The sequence below is a fragment of the Poeciliopsis prolifica genome, unplaced genomic scaffold, assembly GCF_027474105.1.
Source record: "Poeciliopsis prolifica strain line A6 unplaced genomic scaffold, Auburn_PproV2 SCAFFOLD010, whole genome shotgun sequence".
Taxonomy (NCBI): Eukaryota; Metazoa; Chordata; class Actinopteri; order Cyprinodontiformes; family Poeciliidae; genus Poeciliopsis; species Poeciliopsis prolifica.
The window spans coordinates 1,360,144-1,379,917 of NW_026562385.1; the positions used below are offsets into that span (position 1 = coordinate 1,360,144).

The window sequence follows — 19,774 nt, forward strand, 5'->3', positions numbered from 1 at the left end:
ATTTGAAAAGAGCCTATCTATCTATCTATCTATCTATCTATCTATCTATCTATCTATCTATCTATCTATCTATCTATCTATCTATCTATCTATCTATCTATCTATCTATCTATCTATCTATCTATCTATCTATCTATCTATCTATCTATCTATCTATCTATCTATCTATCTATCTATCTATCTATCTATCTATCTATCTATCTATCTATCTATCTATCTATCTATCTATCATCTATCTATCTATCTATCTATCTATCTATCTATCTATCTATCTATCTATCTATCTATCTATCTATCTATCTATCTATCTATCTACTATCTATCTATCTATCTATCTATCTATCTATCTATCTATCTATCTATCTATCTATCTATCTATCTATCTATCTATCTATCTATCTATCTATCTATCTATCTATCTATCTATCTATCTGTTCATTGCTTAACAGCTCATGTTAAGTGGTATATTTGAAAAGCATTTTTTATTCTTTAAGCCACATATTCAATATGATTGGAGTCTAAAGTTTGACTGGGCCACTTTCCCAGTCAAATGTTTCAAATCTAGTCTCCTGTTGTATGTAACAGGTTGCTAACTCAGGGTCGGGTGAACCTCTGACACAGTCACAAGTTTAGCTGCCTCTAACAGGTTTTCTTCCAGAGTGATCCTGCATTTAGCTCCACCCTTCTTCTCATCCTCTCTCCACCCTGGATTTGTGGAGTGTGTTTTACAGTCAACACATTTTCCCACTTGAGCTGTGTCTCCTTACACGCTCTTCAGAGTAAAAATGTCTTTTTTGTGCTTCTATGATGAATGCACTGTAGTTCAGGCGGGTGGTGTCTATTCTTTAATGTTCTATAATATATGTCTGGGTTTTTTTCTGTTTACCAGTGGACAGTGTTTTTCACTGATCTTTCTGTAACCTTTATATTTCATAACTACTAATTACACTCACTCCCAGTCTTATGACCATAGTCTTTTTTTTTTTGTTATGATGCATAACTGATTAATTTCCAACTTACTACTCCAAATTAACAACCATTTACTAAAAAGGTTCTTTTAACAAAAGTAGGTTCATGCAAATATGTGCAGTTCTTGCAAAAGTAGCAAAGATATTTAGATTATCCCTTAAATGATGTCTTCTAGTCTGAGCTATCTATTCATTCATGCTCCTGTTTGTTTCAAAGTCTTTTAGGTGGGGAATGATAGGTCATATTTTCCTCCAGATTTTTGTTCTCCTCACCTTTGAACTCTGTAAGTTTGTGTTCGGCCAACATTGAAGATGACGTGAGTGGAAATATTTGCCAGAATAACACCAGTGAGCTCTTAGAAAAGATTTTGCTGTGGTTTAACAGAAAACACGTTGAACTACCACCACTAGAGGGCAGTAATAAGTAGCAGTTGATTTTACAGGTTTTTAGTCGTTTTTTGATGCATTTCTCACATCATATTCACACGACAGCAAGTGTATTTCTGAAAACATTACAAATTTCAAAACTTAGTTATGAACCTGAAAAATGCATTGTTCATTCCTTAAAAGCAAATACTCATGTCAATGAGTGTCACTAAAATGAAAGCAACTGATGCAAAGCATTTGCGATTTGTTGCCACAGGTATGTGAAACTATGAAGCACAAATGACTCAATGTTGTGGACAAACAGCTGTGAGAATTTTAATTCTGATCAGAAAAATGAACCAGAGCAACTGAGAAAAATTGTAAGGTTCAAGTTGATGATTCTTAATCTCTGGCTGAATGTTTGTTGTAACTGCAAGTTATTAGAAATCATATAAGAAGTGATTCACCACATACAACCACAGATATCTTTAAATTATTATCTTTAATATCCCAGGGATTCCCTCCCACTAGAATCTCTTCTGTTGATCTCCAAAGTATGAACTATTTGGTAAATGGTTAATGGTTTGTATAACACCTTATCAAGTCCAGAGGACCCCAAAGTGACTCACACTACAGTCATTCACCCATTATTTAAGTTATGAGTAACTTCAATAAGTTACTTATAAACCTACAAGGAGCTTCATGTCCAGGAAAGCTTATCAAACAGACCCATACACGCCTGCAAACAAGAAGTCATATTTCCCCTTCTGCATGACGTCACTCCTATCCGTTTTTCTCTCTTCCTCCTTTTGCTCCTCCTCCCCTCCTATTTCCCAAACCTCGCCTGCATGTCCTCCCTGCTCTGACCGCATCACGCTTTTTGTTGGGAAACAAAGAATGTCCAACCATCTGTTTTGAGGAGAAATAAAGGCAGAGGGTGCCAAGATAGACAAGGAGGAAGGCGGGAGAAAGCGTGCACAGTGATTGGTATAACTCACACAGAAACAGACAGACCGAGAATTGTAAACAGAACCTGCCAGACTTAAACTGGTGAAGCTGTGACAGTTGAAATGTCACATGTAAGTCCTGGGAGTTTGTTTCGTTGATTTGCTTGTACCTAACCTCTATGCACCTTGGCCTTTTTTTTTTTTTGTCGTCTCAAAGAATGTCTTTGTTGTTTCAAGGTGGAACTGGTATTTCCTGTACATCCTGCTCAGTCAGCAGCAGGACCCACTCATCTCTCCCACAGCTTTATTCTCTCTCACTTAGGTAATCGTTTTCTCACTCAAGATGACAAATGGATCCTCCTAATCGTTCCTGTAAACAATTCAAATCTCAGATTCATAATTTTCGAGATTCCAAACAAACGAGTATACCTTCAAGGAAAAAAAAAAAGATTTTTTCGTAAATAATTAATGCATGGAGATGTGGCTCCACAATATCCCATTAGAGCCGATGAATAAATAAAGAGCAGAAAGGAAAAGATGAGGCTGCTGGAAAGGAAATGTGCTTTTTTTGGGGTTTTTTTCAGGGGACTTTCTGGGAGGTGTGCTGAGAAATTCTGTCACATTTTTTTCTATTTATAACTTCTCCAGGAAATAAGCAGATTCTTGTTAGGGTTAAACTGCTGCATTGTTTTACATCCACGTGAAAGATCTTATCCCTAGATAACCAAATGATGTATTATGAAATATTCAGAGATCCCGCTACTGGCTCCGTGTTCAGACGTTTTATGTAATTATTTGGTTTGAGTCTGCTGTGTGTACTGTAGCACCCCTAATGTTGTGGCGTGCCCATCTAATACAAATATTACCTGGAGATTCTTTTATTGATATACAAAAAGAAAAAAATATACAATTTGAAGTACAACAACTTAATTTATTTATGCCGATGCCTATCATTTCATTTATTACACATAGAGTAATCTAATGATGTTTAATTTTTGATAGAGAGAAACATGAAGACTTGAGTGGGCCATCACCCTCAGATATGATTTCCCTAAGTTATTAATAACCAGCTTCACTAAAGTTACAATATGTAACTTTTATTTTAAAAAATCTATATATAATTTTTTACATATTTGTTGAAATTGTCACAGATTATCTGTGGAAAAAAAATCGAGCTACACTTCCTTCTCTCAGTGCTATCTGGAAACAACCAATCAAAGCCAGGAGGCGGGTCTTAGCGCTGTCAATGGCAGTCTTGTGTGGTACTGATCAACCTTCCCTACCTTTGCCCCCTTGCTCCCTGCTAGCATAGCTTGTCTTGAATGCTCAGATTCATTAGCATGACCATCAGTTATGGCAGATAAACAGTTTGTCCTTTAACAGTAAAATGCTTCTCTACCATTAGCACATGTAGGAGCGAGTACATGTGCTTGATTGACAGTACTAAGACACTCCTCCTGACTCTGAATGGCATTTCTTCAGATTATAATTATAGACACACACGCACGCACGCACACACACACACACGCACGCACACACACACACACACACACACACACACACACACACACACACACACACACACACACATACATATATTATTATATATATTATATATATATATATATATATATATATATATATATATATATATATATATATATATATATATATATATATATATATAATAAAAGTCTCATACTGCATCTTTAATGGCTTTTTGTGGCCTATCCTTATGAAGATTGTCAATAACTGTCTTCCTCAAGACTATGGCGTAGCAAAGCATTCAGCTGCAAAAGCCATGTGTTGTTGTTTTTTTTCTTTTACTTAAAATAATTTGAGATGTCAAAAAACATATGTGTTTTAAATTAAATTGAGCTGGGGGTTCCCTCTGGCCAAAACCTTTTCATTTTCAGCCAGTTTCCCCAGTTTAACCTTGTTTGGTTTTTCCTCAGCAGGAACACCTGCTCCATTCAGACCACATACTTGTCCTGCCGGTCATCAAAGGGTTAAGCCTGACTCTGCATGCACCGAGCACTCCTCCCTCCCTCCCTCTCTGGTTCCCTCCCTTCCCTGTTCTCCATCCATTTTTTTTTTTCACTTTGCGTGTGTGTGTAGGGGTGTGTGTGTGTGTGTCTCTCTTCTGCAGCCCCAAAGCCCGGATTTGAGAAATGCACGCGCAAGTTTAGTTCGAAAACAAACCACCGCGCTCAGTTTTAGATCATTTCCGAGCGTGTTGGGATTTTCCTCCGCGCTTTTTAAACACCCACACTAGTTGTTCCCTATCGGAGAGGCAGCTCCGGGACATGTCGAGAGGCGGGGACCTCTCTCTTTCCTCCTAGATCCCGGGACCCTGCTGACGCGATATGACATGAAGGTAAGAAGGGGGGAGATGGGAGGAATTAGCCAAGTGTTCAAGGGTGATTTTGTTTGCTTAAGGTTCCGTCGATTTTATTTTAACTTTTAAACTCGGAAACATCGCTGAGTCACCGTCACATACTTTTCACCTACGCGATCGTCCCACTTGACGCAACAATGGCACCAATCAGCCGTCCTGGTTTGGGACAGAAAGGACAAATAAGTCAGGTTTAAATGTCTCCACTGGACTGATTTTGGGGATGATTTGATTTGGCTGCTGAACGATCAGGTTGATGAGAAAACCCGTGGCTTCAAGCGAGAATGGTTTTAGACTTCATCATGTTAGAGGAAACTTTTTTTTTTCCCCCCAAAAATTTTTTTTAAATTTCTCATAGAGCCATTGGTTTCACTGTATTAAAATGTGGACGTCTGAATCAAGTCGTCAGCTTTGTCACAAATGCTTTTAATATATAGAAGCACTCAGATTAAAATGAGTCTTTTGCTGATTCATTTCACTATGAAGAATGCTTCTTCTTGCTAGATATATTTCAACACAATTTGTCAACATTGTTTGCTTTGCTTTGAGGAAACGCATCTCCACAGGAAAGACTCGTTTTGAGACAGATTTAAGGCATGTTGTCTGTTACAGTTTGGTGACTTGCCTTTTAGGATTTAACACGAGGCCACTGTTTCACTCTTTCTACAATATAATCTTATTTATTGTCTTATTACACCTTCAATAAGACAGTAAGACAATAGTCACCAAAATGACAACACAGCTCTGCCAGAACAAGCTGTTCCATCTGTTTATGTAAACTGATAAACGTAGGCAAAATAGTCACCGTTCAAGAAAAAGTGACTAATTTGGCTTCTTTAAGGTTTAGTCTCTGTTAAAAGTTTTTGAAACTTCAGAAGCTGGAAACATGTATCTGCTGCTCTCTGATGTAATCAACCCAGAACAACAGGGAGGGTCAGTTTCTCTCCTTTCTGATAACACTCAGAGGTAAAACACAGGTTGTTATATCAGCACATTATGTGGTTGCCTCTGCAAGGAGGTTATTATTGGAGTTTAAATGGAAAGAAGAGTGTGTGGTTAACGTTGCAGGAAACACTGAACTCTTTCAATCGCAATTTGAAAGAGACACTTTAGCTGCTTTTAGCTGATAATTACAAAATGGAGTAATAATTGTCATATAGCAATCAAATTATCGCTGTGTTTTTTTTTTCTTTCTCCCCAGCAGGACCACAGTTGTGGACGCCACTGAAGTTGCCAGGTTGTGTCGACATTCCTGCAGTTGTCTGCTGAACTGAGCATTCACCTCGCCCAAGGCAGTGGGCTTTCCCTGCTGTTCGTTCTCCTCTTTGCCACACGTGAGACACTGCAGCCATCATGCAGAGTTCATCGCTTCGCCGGCAGATGAAAAACATGGTCAACAACTACACGGAGGCCGAGATCAAGGTCCGAGAGGCCACCTCCAACGACCCATGGGGACCCTCTTCCACCCTTATGGCTGAAATTGCAGACTTGACCTACAACGTGGTGGCCTTCACCGAAGTAATGGGAATGATTCTGAAGAGGCTGAACGATCACGGCAAAAACTGGCGCCACGTTTACAAGGCGCTCACGCTACTAGACTACCTGGTCAAAGCGGGCTCTGAGCGTGTAGCCAAATCGTGCCGGGATAACATTTTCACCATTCAGACGCTTAAAGACTTCCAGTACATAGACCGAGACGGACATGACCAGGGTATCCATGTCCGAGAGAAGGCTAAGAAACTGGTGGCTCTGTTGAAGGACGACGGGAAGCTGAAGAGCGAGAGGAGCCAGGCACAGAAGACTAAGTCACGGGTGGGGAAAGGCAGCGCTGGATACACAGTACGCCACAGTGGAGACGACGTCAACAGATGCAGATCACCATCGTATAACTGTGAGTTGCCCCAATTTTTGCAAAACACGTGTATATTTGCTTTAAGATGTCATAAGTTGGTAAAATATTAATTTTCAAACCTTACCACAGATTCACAGCTGTATATGTCCCTGAATTTTTACACACAGGCTATGCTCTAAAATATCACACTGTAGCTATGGCTATAAGATAAGTATTATTACCCTGCTGGAAGGTGACCTTTGTCCGAGTCTCAAGTCTCTTTGCAGCCGCTAACGGTTTTTTTGTTTCCCAGGATTTGACTTGCTTTTAGCGCCACTCTTCTAATCAAGTCCGATACAATGCTTCTTTCCCTGCTGAAGAGCGATTTCCACCACCTTGTTTCACCACACCACTGGTATGCGTAGGGAGAGTTGCAGAGTTAGCTATATGTAGGTCAGAAAGTTCAGTTGTAGTCTCCTCCAACCAGAACACCTTCCACATTTTTGCTGTGTTCACTACAATGCTTGTGGAAAACTCCAAATTAGACTTTGATTTTTTTTTCTTTCTTGCCACTCCTCCATAAAGGGCAGATTTGTGAAGTTCATAATTAGTAGAGAGAGAGACTTAGACTTGACTTTATTGATCCCTTGGGAAGACTCCCTCAGGAAATTATAGTTACCAGCAGCTCACAGGCAAAATGTGGCACACAGTAAGCATACACAAAAGAATACAAAAAATACAAATTAAATACAAAACAAAGAATATAAATACAACACAAAAGGAAATTATAGCAATTTGGTGGATAGATTGACCAGTGATATGGTATTGCACTGTATGGTTTGGCCTGATAAATATGAGTTCACATTTGTAGAAAAACTACTCCTTCTTCCTCTGTCCTGTGTCACCTCCGACCCCCCAGTGAGGAGTTGTACAGTCTGAAGACGTGGGGGACAAAGGAGTTCTTGAATCTATTGGTCCGGCACTTGGGAAGCAGCAGTCTGTCACTGAACAGGCTCCTCTGGCTGCTGATGACGGCGTGTAGAGGGTGGCTGCTATCGTCCATGATGTCCAGCAGTTTGTTCAGTGTCCTCGCCTCTGCCACCGTCACCAGAGAGTCCAGCTTCATGCCGACCACAGAGCCGGCACGCCTGATCAGTTTGTCCAGTCTGGACGTGTCCTTCTTGGATGTGCTGCCTCCCCAGCACACCACGGTGTAGAAGAGGACACTGGCGATCACTGACTGGTAGAACATCCACAGCAGTTTGCTGCAGATGTTAAAGGACCGCAGTTCCTCAGGAAGTACATCCTGCTCTGCACCTTCCTGTACAGGTGGCTGGTGTGTTTTGACCAATCCAGTTTACTGTCCAGCCACAGCCCGAGGTACTTGTAGGAGTCCACGACCTCAACCTCCGTTCCCTCTAGTACGACTGGTCTCGGCTTTGGTCTGGACCTCCCAAAGTCTATAACCAGCTCCTTCGTCTTAGAGGTGTTGAGTTCCAGGTGGTTTGTGTGGCACCAGAGAGCAAAGTCCCTCACCAGACAGCGATATTCATCCTCTCCGTCGTCCCTGATACATCCGACTATGGCTGTGTCATCGGCATACTTCTGTATGTGACACAGCTCCGAGTTGTAGTGGAAGTCAGAGGAGTACAGGGTGAAGAGAAGAGGGGCCAGCACTGTGCCCTGAGGGGCTCCTGTGCTGCTGACCACAGTGTCAGACACGGTGTCCTTTAGCCTGACATACTGCGGCCTGTTGGTGAGGTAACTATGGATCCAGGTGACCAGGTGCTGGTCCACTCCCATGCTGTTTAGTTTGTCCTGGAGCAGAAGGGGCTGGATTGTATTAAAGGCACTGGAGAAGTCCAAGAAAAGGATCCTCACTGTGCCACTGCCCTTATCCAGGTGGGAGTGGGCCCGGTGCAGCAGGTAGAGGATGGCATCCTCCACACCAACATCTGCCTGGTAGGCGAATTGCAGGAGGTCCTGAGCATGTTCCACCTGAGGTCTGAGGAGGCCGAGGAAGAGCCGCTCCAACGTCTTCATCAGGTGTGAAGTGAGTGCCACGGGCCGAAAGTCATTCAGCTCGCTGGGCCTGTTCTTCTTGGGCACTGGGACGATGCAGGATGTCTTCCAGAGGGTGGGCACTTCCCTTAGCTGCAGGCTGAGGTTGAAGATCCGCTGTAGTGGCTCTCCCAGTTCAGCAGCGCAGGTCTTCAGCAGCCTTGGACACACCTGGTCCGGCCCTGCTGCTTTCCTGGGCTTGAGCTTCCTCAGCTGTTCTCTGACCTGGTCTGTGGTGATGTGGGGTGGAGGTTGTGCTGAGGTGTGTGGGGGGGTTGTCAGTGTTTTGTTGTCTGTGGGGAGGTGTGTGGTAAGGAGCAGAGGTGGCTGCAGTGAGAGAGGGGGTTGGGGGGGCACAGACTGGTTGAACCTGTTGAAGAAGTTGTTCAGTTCGTTTGCCCTCTCCATTGTTCCCCCAACGACTCTGGTCTTTGTGTTGAGGCCAGTGATGGTCCTCACACCTTCCCAGACCTCCCTCATGTTGTTCTCTCTCAGCTTCTGCTCCACATTTCGCCTGTAGCTGTCTTTTGCTTCCCTCACACACTGCTTCACCTCCTGCTGTGCTGCCTTCATGGCCTCCCTGTCTCCTCTCCTGAAGGCAACCTTCTTCTTGTTGAGGACAGTTTTGACTTCCCGTGTTACCCAAGGCTTGTTATTAGGGTAACAGCGGACAGTCTTAGCAGGGGATACCACATCTGCGCAGAAGTTCAGATAGTCCGTCAGGCAGTGTGTCAGCCCCTCTATGTCCTCGCCATGCGGGCTGAACAGTGCATCCCAGTCCGTGGTGTTATAACAGTCTCTCAGAGCACTCTCCATCTCAGGGGACCACCTCCTGATGGAGCGAGCTGTTGTAGGCTGCTTTTGGACCAGGGGGGTGTACAGTGGCTGTAGGTGAACGATGTTGTAGTTAGATAGATAGATTTAGGTGACCTCTAAAGGTGGTTTATTGCACTGGATTTTATTTAGCGATATCAGAGTTGAGGGGACTGAATTCAAATAAAATCTTATCTATTTTTTTGTAATTAATTTTTAATTGATTTGACCTTTTTTTTGATCAATTGTACTGTTTCGTGTTGGTCCATCAATTAAAAAAATAAATTCTACTAATACATGCTGAATACTGAAGTTATAACAGAGCAACTTCTGTAAAGTTCCTGAATACTTAACTCAAGAAAAATTATCTCGCAGTTCACTAAAGTATTTATCTCATACACAGGCAAAACCTTGCTCATCACACTAAATTTAGTTGATGAGCGATTAAATGTTGAAAGTTTAGATTAATGTACTTTGTATTAGCGTGAATCTAAAACAGGCACTTCAGCTGAAGCTTAGTAGTTCATTAAATTGTTATTGTAATGCCACTAGTTTTATAGTTGTCCTTCATAATTCTTTTTTTATCTAATCTTCTCAGTTACAACTCAGCAGTTTTATAAACATTCTTCCTTTTGCCCCCAGTAACAAATAAAAAAAAGATTGGTGAAAGTAAACTAAACAATAAAATCCAATGCAAAGATTGGAATTTGCAAATTTTTTAGACATATACAGTATTCATAAAATTAGAATTAAGCAAAGAAGTATTTAAGAAAGTTTAGAGTTAATTCATTATGTTTTGTTGAAATATGGTAAAACTAAAGGTTTATTTAACAAAAATAGATGTACCCTGCCTTTTAAATGAAAATTTTAAATCTCTGACCTTATTAGACACAGAACAGTGGGATAAACACTGAATCAGTCAGTTTTGGCTGTAAAAACAATGATGAATCAACATCAAACATAATCGACTATTTCAGTGTGTTTTTAGTGACAGTAATCAATATCTAAGCCAAGTGAGCTTTCAGTGTTGATTTAATTGCTGTTTGGTTTTATAGACAGACTAAATCTCACTTCAAACACTTTTTACTTCAGATTTTTTTCCTTGTACTGAAAGTTTCTCTTTGCTTGATCTGTAGAAAGCTTTGATGTCACTGATTTATCAGCGACTGCAAACAACTCAAACCACATGATGTGAAAACCACAATCCCCTTGTAAACATGTTTTTCTGTGGTATATAATTATACTCGTGTTGTCTATATGGTTTTTATGAAGGTTGTTGCAGCAGATCTTTGTTTTCATAAAACACCGCTTTCCTCCAGTGATTTCCTCGGCTTGTTTGATGAAATGAACACAGATGTGTCCTCAGAAAATATCTCAATGTTTACTAATCAATTTTTCTTTTGTCCAGCGAGTCTTCGATATTCCTTGTCTGTTCTTATGCGGGCTTTAAGCTTTGGGTTTTGATGCTACAGGATTGGTTTGTTTCATCTTGTCAACTCCATAGTTAGCATGGATCCCCCCCCCCAGATAGAAATCCATTTATCCATTCACAATTGTTTTCTACATCTGGGTAATCCTAGTGGGGGGAGGAGGGGCGGTGCCGATCTCCAGCAGACAAAATGCTGATGGATGTTGTAAGGGTTAGGATTTTAGCAGATATTCATTTTCAGGAAGTAATTCAGATCAGATTGAGCAGCAGTAATGTGAAAATGATTGGTTTCGGAGATCTCAGTTTGCCAGCATTTGGCCTACTTCCTTATTTTAGCCCAGTGACCTACAGCCTGCCACCCAGACTGGTATAGTGCCAAACTTTCCTCAGTGAGTTCCCCAAATCTACACATGCGTCCTGAGACCCTCTCTGAAGTTTCGGGGTAATAAGGTGGGCCCGACTCCAAATCCGATGCATCCGTGCCTCTCCCCCCACCAGCAAACTCACTCTCCACACAGCAGCGCCATTGTTTTCGGCCCAGGCAGAACTGGGCAGGCTGTGGCGAGCCATGCCAGCTAAGGCCTTAAACAAGAGCCAATGGAAAATTAACATGCAACAACAGTTCTGGCTCTTTCCTGACCTTAAAAATCAGATCTGTGGTTTTGTTTCCCTTTCTTTTTCCCTTCAGTCAATCATTCTGCTTGCAAGCAAGTGTCCCCAAATCTTGGATAAAACTCACGCTGCTCTGTCTCTCCTTCTAGCCTCCCTTGCAGCCTCCCCTTCATCTCGACTTGACCCAGACCTCGAACAAGCCATTCCAGCATCTAGTGGAGAAGAAGAGCTGCAGCTGCAGCTGGCTCTGGCTATGAGCCGAGAAGAAAGTGAAAAGGTACCTCAAATGGACATAACACACACACGCACACACACACACACCAACAGAATACCAAACCCCGTCCTTTCCAGCACACGTGTCGGACAGAGAGAGATTTCTTAGCTGCACTGCCTTCTAAAATTGCTTCGCCCTCATAAAACATTAAACAGCTCCTGCTCACTCACTTCTCCTGCCTGTCGTCCGTGCCACCATTTCCTAGACATGAAAATGATGCAATTGTGCGTTTATCGTTGATGGGACTTTGACCAATCAGTGTGAGTGATGCAGAAGAATGAGAAATCTGAGAGTGAGCAAGTGAGGAGCCAAACAGGAAATGTGCATCGATCCACTCCTGAGGACCCACAGTCTGCATTAGTCTGCATAGCGAAGGCAGCGATTGAGACATTTATATGCTAGTTTATGCTAAAAAAAGTTTAGCCTAAAAGTTAAGCTCAAACAAGGTGAGCGCTAATGAGAAATTGATTAGCATTTTTGTGTTAAAAAAACAAAAAAAACTTATTGCATTGTTCAAATGATTTCCCCATGAACTCAGTGATGAATCGCCTGTAATGTCTCCTTTTGATCAGTCTTCCTCCTAATCATTCCTACTCGACTCTAGCCACCTCCCACAGTGGGAATTGATGAGCAGACTCAGCTCCAGATCGCAATGAAACTCAGCAAAGAGGAAGCGCAGAAGGTAAAGGTAAACCTGGACCAGGGATGGGCCTTCCTTTGTCTTGCAGCTCTTCACCTGTTGCTCTGCAACAACCAGCTCCACGCACTCTCCGCCTTCTCTTCCCCTACAGATTTGACTCATAATATCCATCATTTTGTCACTTTTTAAACGAGATGTCATCTTTCTCCAAAGATTAACCACCCGACTCATAATATCCATCATTTTGTCACTTTTTAAACTGGACAAGGTCATCTTTCTCCAAAGAATAACCACATCTAACCTCATTCTTCTTTACACACTAACCACTAGATTTCTGCTTTTAATTCACTTGGTTGAGGTCAATACATCAGATACTCTGGCCTATGATAGTATCTGATCCTGAGAGGATTGAACCCTTCACTTTCATTTGAATGCTTACTCAGTAAAATTGCATGCAATTAAAAAAGAGGATGTCCAAGCTTTGTTTTTGCACTGATCATAGTTTATATCATGCTTACTTCCTCCTACAGCCAGTGAAGCGTGCTCCCCCTCCTGCCATGGAAATGGACGAGGATGCACAGCTCCAGTTAGCCTTGAGCCTGAGCAAGGAGGAACATCAGCAGGTAGTCATCACTGTTTTAACTTTTGGTCAACTTTAACTTCCTTTAGGTTTTCAAATAATATGTTTTCGGCTGCATTTCCATGAGTCATTTGTGTATTTCTATTCACTTTTTATGTGTCTGGGCTAACACACTGCAACACAATGGATCTGCATTGTCACAGTGATGCGCTGCACTCGCCGCTCTTTAACCAGAAAACTTCCTACTTTGTGCCAACTGTGTGCATAGGCCGCCCCGGGACAGCGTAGTCATAAATATAGCATAATGTGACAATATGCTTATTTTGCCCAAAGCCATCCTGCTGAAAGGCATCCATGTGTCTGTATCTATTTTTAGGAGCAGCGCACTCGCCGAGGAGATGATTCTGATCTCCAGAAAGCCTTGGAGGAGAGCAAACGTGAAATGGAGGGGAAAGGCGGGGTATGAATAGTTTTGACATTTTATTTCCTTAAAGAAAGTAGAGGGTGATAATTTTAAATGTAAGAGTACGTATACACTCCACTAAAAAAAGTTTTTTATTAGAGTAAAACTTAAAATTGTATTATGGCACTGATTAAAAATGTACAAACAAGTGAAATAAACTACAACAATAGAAATAATAGGTTTATCAACTGTTTCTTTTTCTTATTTTGTGATTTCAGACAGCCTTCATGGACCTGGTTGATATTTTCGCGGCACCTAAAGATGCGCCCCCTAGTGACATTCACTGGAATAACACTTCACACAAGGCAGCAGCTGGAGCCAGGGCCACAGACCCCTGGGACTCTCTAGGTGAGCCTTGAGTCCACCTAGAGAGCATCAGAGAACGACCAAAACATTTACTTATTAGATGTTATTAGAATGTAGAGACACGCCTTAAGGAGCTACAGCTGTGACTGAAATCAGAAGTGGTTCTAGAAAGTACTGATGGAGGGGAGTAGTTGTCAACTAATGTCGTAATCGATTAATCATTAACAGGGGTATACAAACTCAAACAAAAGGCTGTTTGATTAAGAACAACCTACTCGGAGCAGTAACTAGGCCAAAACACTATAATAAATACATTTATATTTAAGAGTTAAAAAAATCAGCATAAAAGAATCCCTGTTCTGTAAATATATTACAATCAGAAGTCCTCAGTTTAGTAGAAAAAAAACTTCTACTAAATGCCTTTTGCTATCCAATCATTGCGATCCAATGGGTTAGTGCAAAAAGTAATGAATTAATGTACAAATGATGAATCATATACTCTAATGGGTTGCTGTTGCATTTTTTGGCAGTAAAATATTGATTTTGTTACTTAAAAAAGGAAATGAAAAATTTGACTATTTACATGTTCTAATGTATTTTTTATGTTGAATAAAAAGGCTTAAGTGGTTACAAGAAAATTCTGCACAAATGGGCAATTAAAAAAAAATCTGATTAATCATCTGAATAATCAATAGAATAGTCCATTACTAAACTAATTGTTAGTTGCTGCCCTAAAGGGAGCACAGTCTACACTTTCCAGATTTTTAGTTGCAAAGCATTTTGAAAACCATACATTTGAATTATGTGCCACTTTGTGTTGATTTATTACAAAAAAATCCACATATCTATTTATGTTTGTAAACATAAATAGATACATTAACAAACATATCTATTTGCTGGGAAGTTTGAAGGGTATGAATATTTTTGCAATTGTGTCAAAATATCCTTGCACAATCAGTGTTTTCTTACATAAATATATCTTTTTAGATGCAATGTGTGGCTAGACTCTGTTGATGGCAATTTTGCCCTCCATTTTGCTAATGAAAAAATATTTTACTGCCATTTTCTCAAAAGAAGACAAGACTCCCAGAGCTGATTCCCCCTGGATGGTGCCACCTTCTCAAAGCCCCCCACCTCCGTGGGAACCTCCAGCGTACCCTTGGGATGCACTCCAAGACAACATCTCCAAACCCAATGCCCAAGATTGGACTTCTGGTAAGTGTGGGTCATCAGACACACTCATACATCTAAAAAAAAAGTCAAGTAAAAATGTCACAAGTTGTGGTTTATCCACAGCGTCCTCTGGAGTCGATCCGTTCTTGGCTCCATCTGACACAGCAGCCACTAAAGGAGCATTCATGCATCCTCCACTTCGAAGTGGAAGCCCTTCAGGTAAAGTTTTTCTGTCACTCAGTCTGTACTGGGTTTTGTGTCCCACATTCTTACGTTGCTTTTTATCTCTCCTGCTAGATGGGGATCTGTTTGACGAAGCGATGGATGGCGGCCACGCGAGTATTAACGGTCAAGATGAGGACAGTTCTGACCTCTTCAATATGTCGGGTCTTAGAGACAGCCTTGCCAACACTAAGCCTCGTACATGCAGGACACCAGAGTCATTCCTCGGTCCCACTGCTGCTTCCTTGGTAGACCTTGATGTGCTCATTCCAACAAATCCTCCTCCAAAGACCACAAACCCATTTTTAGCAGGTACTTTGGCACTACAAATGTTTGCACTACGGCTGAAGGCAGATGGTACCCACCCTGTACATTTTTACTTGCTGTTTGGCATTCAACCAAACCAAAAAAAAAAGAGTAAACTAATGACTTTTTTTTTGTTTTTGTTTTTTTTGTTTAGGTCTTAGTGCTCCTTCAGCTGTCAATCCATTCCAAGCCGAGCAGCCAAAAGTCAGCCTGAATGAAATGAGCTCTAGCTTTGCCTCTCCAGTTTCCCAGAGCACCTCTCTGCCGTACAGTGCCTCACTGCCCCTGCCGACAAGCCACCAGGGTGCCGCCATACCTTCGTCACTCACCCACCCCACTCCGCCTGGTCTGGAGCTGCCAGTGAAGCTCCCTGAGCCTTTGTTGCCCTTCTCCTCAGCCACCAATGAGGAATCACAAGCTTCACAAACCAACATCAACCCATTCTTATAAGGACCCTCCAAACTGGGCTAGAAAAAAAATGAGGAATGCTCTTTGAATAACGCTAATTTTGCAAACCAAACCGCCTCACTAAAGACTTGTCCGAAAAGCGTATTATTAATGGTTTTTATATCGTTGTATACAACAGTAATGCTTATATTGTCGCAAGCTAGTTCTGCTCCTCCACCACAACCAATGAAAGCCGTTGTACTGTTTTTAATCGGTAATAATTTCAAACAAAACAGAAGCACACTTTGATATTACTTTGTTGTCCATGAGCTTTGTGGTTAGTGCTGAGCCTCAGATCTCTTGCAACAGGCAACACCTGCCCAGTGCCTGCATCAACTCATTTACCCAGTGAACCTTCTCTGAACCAGAAATGATCGGTTTATTCAACCTACATATATAAAATAATTGTGGGATTAAACTACCTATTGTGTTGTGAATTCCCAATATGCAAGATGGCATCAGGAATGTAAAACCATTTGCTTGTTAAAACACTAACTAATGAAATACAGTAGCAAATCTGCAACCATTTATTTTTATTCAGAATTATTTACTCTTATTTTTCCTCATCTCCTCTGTTATCAGAAGTACATTTAAACAGAAAATGATCACCCTAAGTAAAAAAACAAGCAAAAACCAGTTTGAGTCTTTGTTTTGCCTTTACATGCAAGTGGGTAAAATCCTGATAAAACTTAAAGGAACATCTAAGTCTTTTGTAAATCTCTCAATATTAAAAGAATAAACACAAATGTACAGAATTAGTAGCATCAGTTTAATTAAATCAGAGCGCTCCAGATACCAATGGAGAAAAAAAGTATAGATATTGCCAAAGAATACATAAACATTTATGCTGTACCGCAATACTCATACCGTTATATAAACAAGTTGCCTTATAAATGAGAGCATCTTATTAAATTTTAGTGTCACTGAAAAAAAAATACTTTATAAATTGGAATATAAAAGAAGCTTATATAGATTTGTTACATTCATTAATAATTTCCACAGTTTACTTATAGCTAAAGAAAACCTATAGAAAAATAACTTTAAATATAGAATTACAGAAATGTAATATATGGACTGGATAGCTGATTCAGCAGCTGTGCAGCAGACACTGGCACTTCACCATGAGTGAACATAACAAATGGAAATTCCTACTGAAAAGTAGGAAAACTTAATTTAAGGAAAAGGCTCACTGACCAAATCCTGACCATGAGCAGTTTGTTTTATTTGTCATTTTATTTTGGGTTTGCACTAGCTCTTTGCTACGTTTAACAGAGGAATAATCCAAGGCCAAGTTTTAAACCAGCCCACTTTCTCCCCTCAATGATCCCTTTTTTTGTGCTTTATGTGCAATTCAAGTCATTGTTCTGCTGAAAGAACTTAGATTTATGCCAGAAACTAATTTTAGTGATGAATCTTCCTCTGCACTTATATCAACACCTAAAAAAAATCATTAATTTCATCCATAGGCGTATCTTTATCTAGCTCTGTATTTTTTTTATAGTGGCCTTCATTTTCTGGCCTATAAATAGGCATGAAAAGTTGTACTTTGCTTTCCTCTACACAGCACATCATCTCAGAGCAACTGTGACCTACTTCTGACTGTTTCTGCAAACATTTATACTTCTTTTTGTGTCTTTCTCTGCATAATGGTTTCCTCGCTCATTAGTTGGAATGTTTATAATAACAATATTCTAATTATATGCAAAATGTGATAACATTAATTTTATGCAATATGTATTTGAACAAGTGTTTAATAATTTGTAATTCGAACCTCTAGAGCCATTGTTTTTAAGTCAAACTCAAATCATATTTTGATTCATTATATTTAGCCTTAGCATGTGGTTCTATTACTGCTCATCAGGCAAGAATGAATTAGTTGGAGCGACTTGTATGAAAGAAAATTGGCAGATGTAACCTAAATGATATTACTAAACAAACATCACAATGATTATTTCATTCAATCATGTCCATTTCCAGCAAATAATAGGACAGATTTCCCTCTTAAATTTCACTTCTTACAAGGTTTGCAGCCCATTTTCTTTGTCTTTTTTTTTCTTTTTAAATGTGGCATCAAATCGCCTGAAATCAGAGTTGATGCTGTAGACTGAGAACCTTGATGTAAAGTCTTTAGACGGCTTCTCCGAGTTCTTAGAGGAACGTCTCAGTAAAATCTCAAACACACATCACTTGACGACTATGATAGACTCCAGCCAGCCCAGCACCTCTTGCAAACCCTGTCCAGAGCGGGCACTAGCCTCCAGTGTTGTGATAGGCTGAGGAGCCGATGCAATGATGTCATCCATTCTGAAAAGTGACTTTATCTCTGTGAGGCTCATAATACAAGGCATGTCCCTGGAAAACATTGGAGTGAAACATCAGCAAATGCAACATAACCCTATCCAAGACACAAGGCTGGGAAATTGGATCTTGAACTGACTTTATGTGACAACTTGCTTATCTGGACTGATGTGGATGTTATACCTCTTGTTGAAGAGAATAAGCACTGAGGCACTGTGCAGAGGCTCAGCAGAGAGCACAGACAGCAACTGGATACAGGAGGAGGATATCTGGACAATGTTGGCTGAATCCACCATGAACTATATAAAAAAGAAATAAAGATTCTAACTAAGAAAACAGTATATTTTCTTAAATCGTTAAAAGTAAATAATGCAACATGTATACAAAACCCATACAATAACAGAGAAGCAGTCCTGGAAGTAACTGGGCCATATAGGCCCCATGCAGCCTCCAAGTTCCCTCACTGTCACCTTCTTCTTTTTCAAGGTCAGGTCTGTAAGGTTGGTTCCTACCTGCAGAAGAATAAATAGTGTGTTGACATTGTCGTGATAATGTGCAGTCAGCGCTGATCCAAGAGTTAATGCATGGCAACCAAAACAGAAAATGATCATAGAACCTTACAGCTATCATTTCTTATTTTTTTCTGCACATCAGACATAATTGAATATTTGGATACAAAATTGGAGACAAAATTATTATCCCCTGAACATGTCATTGTTTTGAAATGACTCCCTCAGTGATGGTAAAAGAATTTTAAACAGTTTTTTATAAAAACAAAACAAACAAAAAAACATTCAAGGTTTATTTTGGATGCTTAGGAAAATTTTCCCGCAAGAAATACTGCTGACAGTTTTTGGTTGTCTTTCATTCACATATTTTTCTTTCACCTTGACAAGAACACATTAAAACCCTCATTCACTGTAGATGGGGTGTTCTTTGGGGTTTTAAGCCTCTTCATTCTTTCTCCAAATATAAAAAATATATTTATGGCCAGACACCTTTATTGTTTAGCAGAAACACCAGAAGAGATATAAATATACTTCTTGTAACCTGTTAAGATATAAGTTTGATTATTATTTGACCCCGTTAAGAATGGTGTCGCATGAAAACCAAGTCTAGGATGTTCATATAATATAAAACAATATGCTTACTGTCGGAAGAGTCGATGGAGGCGAACCCATTTCGCATGAACCATGTAAACTGATCAGTTCATAAACCTGTAAGGAAAACACAACCAAAAAGGAGCAACTGCTGTGGTTTAAATTTACCTGTCCTGTAAAGACAACTATTTTTCATGTTAGAAATGTCCAGGTATTATGTTCAGAGTTATTGCTCGAGCTATAAAACATATTCAATAAATTAACAAGGTCTGTCAGTCAACAGCCGTTTAAAACCCATTTTACAACAGGCTAATTGCAATAGCTACATTAGCTATTAGCTTGTTGTAAATCCTGCCTGACTTTAAACGTTCAAACGAGCATAAAGGATATTTTGTAGGCGTTTCAGTAATAAAGTCTTTCCGACACCAGTTGCCCCAAGAAGTAAACACACTTCTTTGCTGGTCATTTTGCGTTTTTCTGCATGGAGGTAGCAAGTCAAGACCGTAGTATCATGTTTTCATAGTCGCCTCATTTGGCAACCAT

The 19,774-nt window shown here is 40.3% G+C and overlaps 2 protein-coding genes across 8 annotated transcripts; one reads left to right on the plus strand and one right to left on the minus strand.

Moving 5' to 3' along the window:
* Nucleotides 1-4,404: 4,404 nt before the first annotated feature.
* On the plus strand, nucleotides 4,405-16,603 carry epn3a (epsin 3a). Of its 6 annotated transcripts, none has more exons than XM_055035439.1 (11): nucleotides 4,405-4,658; nucleotides 5,878-6,567; nucleotides 11,572-11,699; nucleotides 12,301-12,384; nucleotides 12,867-12,959; nucleotides 13,293-13,376; nucleotides 13,598-13,727; nucleotides 14,760-14,900; nucleotides 14,982-15,077; nucleotides 15,156-15,392; nucleotides 15,541-16,603. In XM_055035439.1, exons 2-11 carry the CDS (start codon nucleotides 6,030-6,032, stop codon nucleotides 15,834-15,836), a joined length of 1,827 nt encoding a protein of 608 aa, XP_054891414.1. In that variant the 5' UTR covers nucleotides 4,405-4,658; nucleotides 5,878-6,029; the 3' UTR covers nucleotides 15,837-16,603. The 6 variants fall into 6 exon arrangements, with proteins under 6 accessions (XP_054891414.1, XP_054891416.1, XP_054891417.1 ...); XM_055035441.1 differs by having other exon boundaries at nucleotides 14,763-14,900; XM_055035442.1 differs by having other exon boundaries at nucleotides 12,301-12,378.
* arl16 (ADP-ribosylation factor-like 16) lies at nucleotides 16,589-19,765 on the minus strand. 2 transcript variants are annotated; one of them, XM_055035446.1, is made up of 5 exons: nucleotides 19,622-19,765; nucleotides 19,283-19,338; nucleotides 18,527-18,643; nucleotides 18,315-18,430; nucleotides 16,589-18,185 (listed from the first exon to the last, which is right to left on the minus strand). In XM_055035446.1, exons 1-5 carry the CDS (start codon nucleotides 19,695-19,697, stop codon nucleotides 18,017-18,019), a joined length of 534 nt encoding a protein of 177 aa, XP_054891421.1. In that variant the 5' UTR covers nucleotides 19,698-19,765; the 3' UTR covers nucleotides 16,589-18,016. The 2 variants fall into 2 exon arrangements, with proteins under 2 accessions (XP_054891421.1, XP_054891422.1); XM_055035447.1 differs by having other exon boundaries at nucleotides 19,283-19,736.
* Nucleotides 19,766-19,774: the final 9 nt, after the last annotated feature.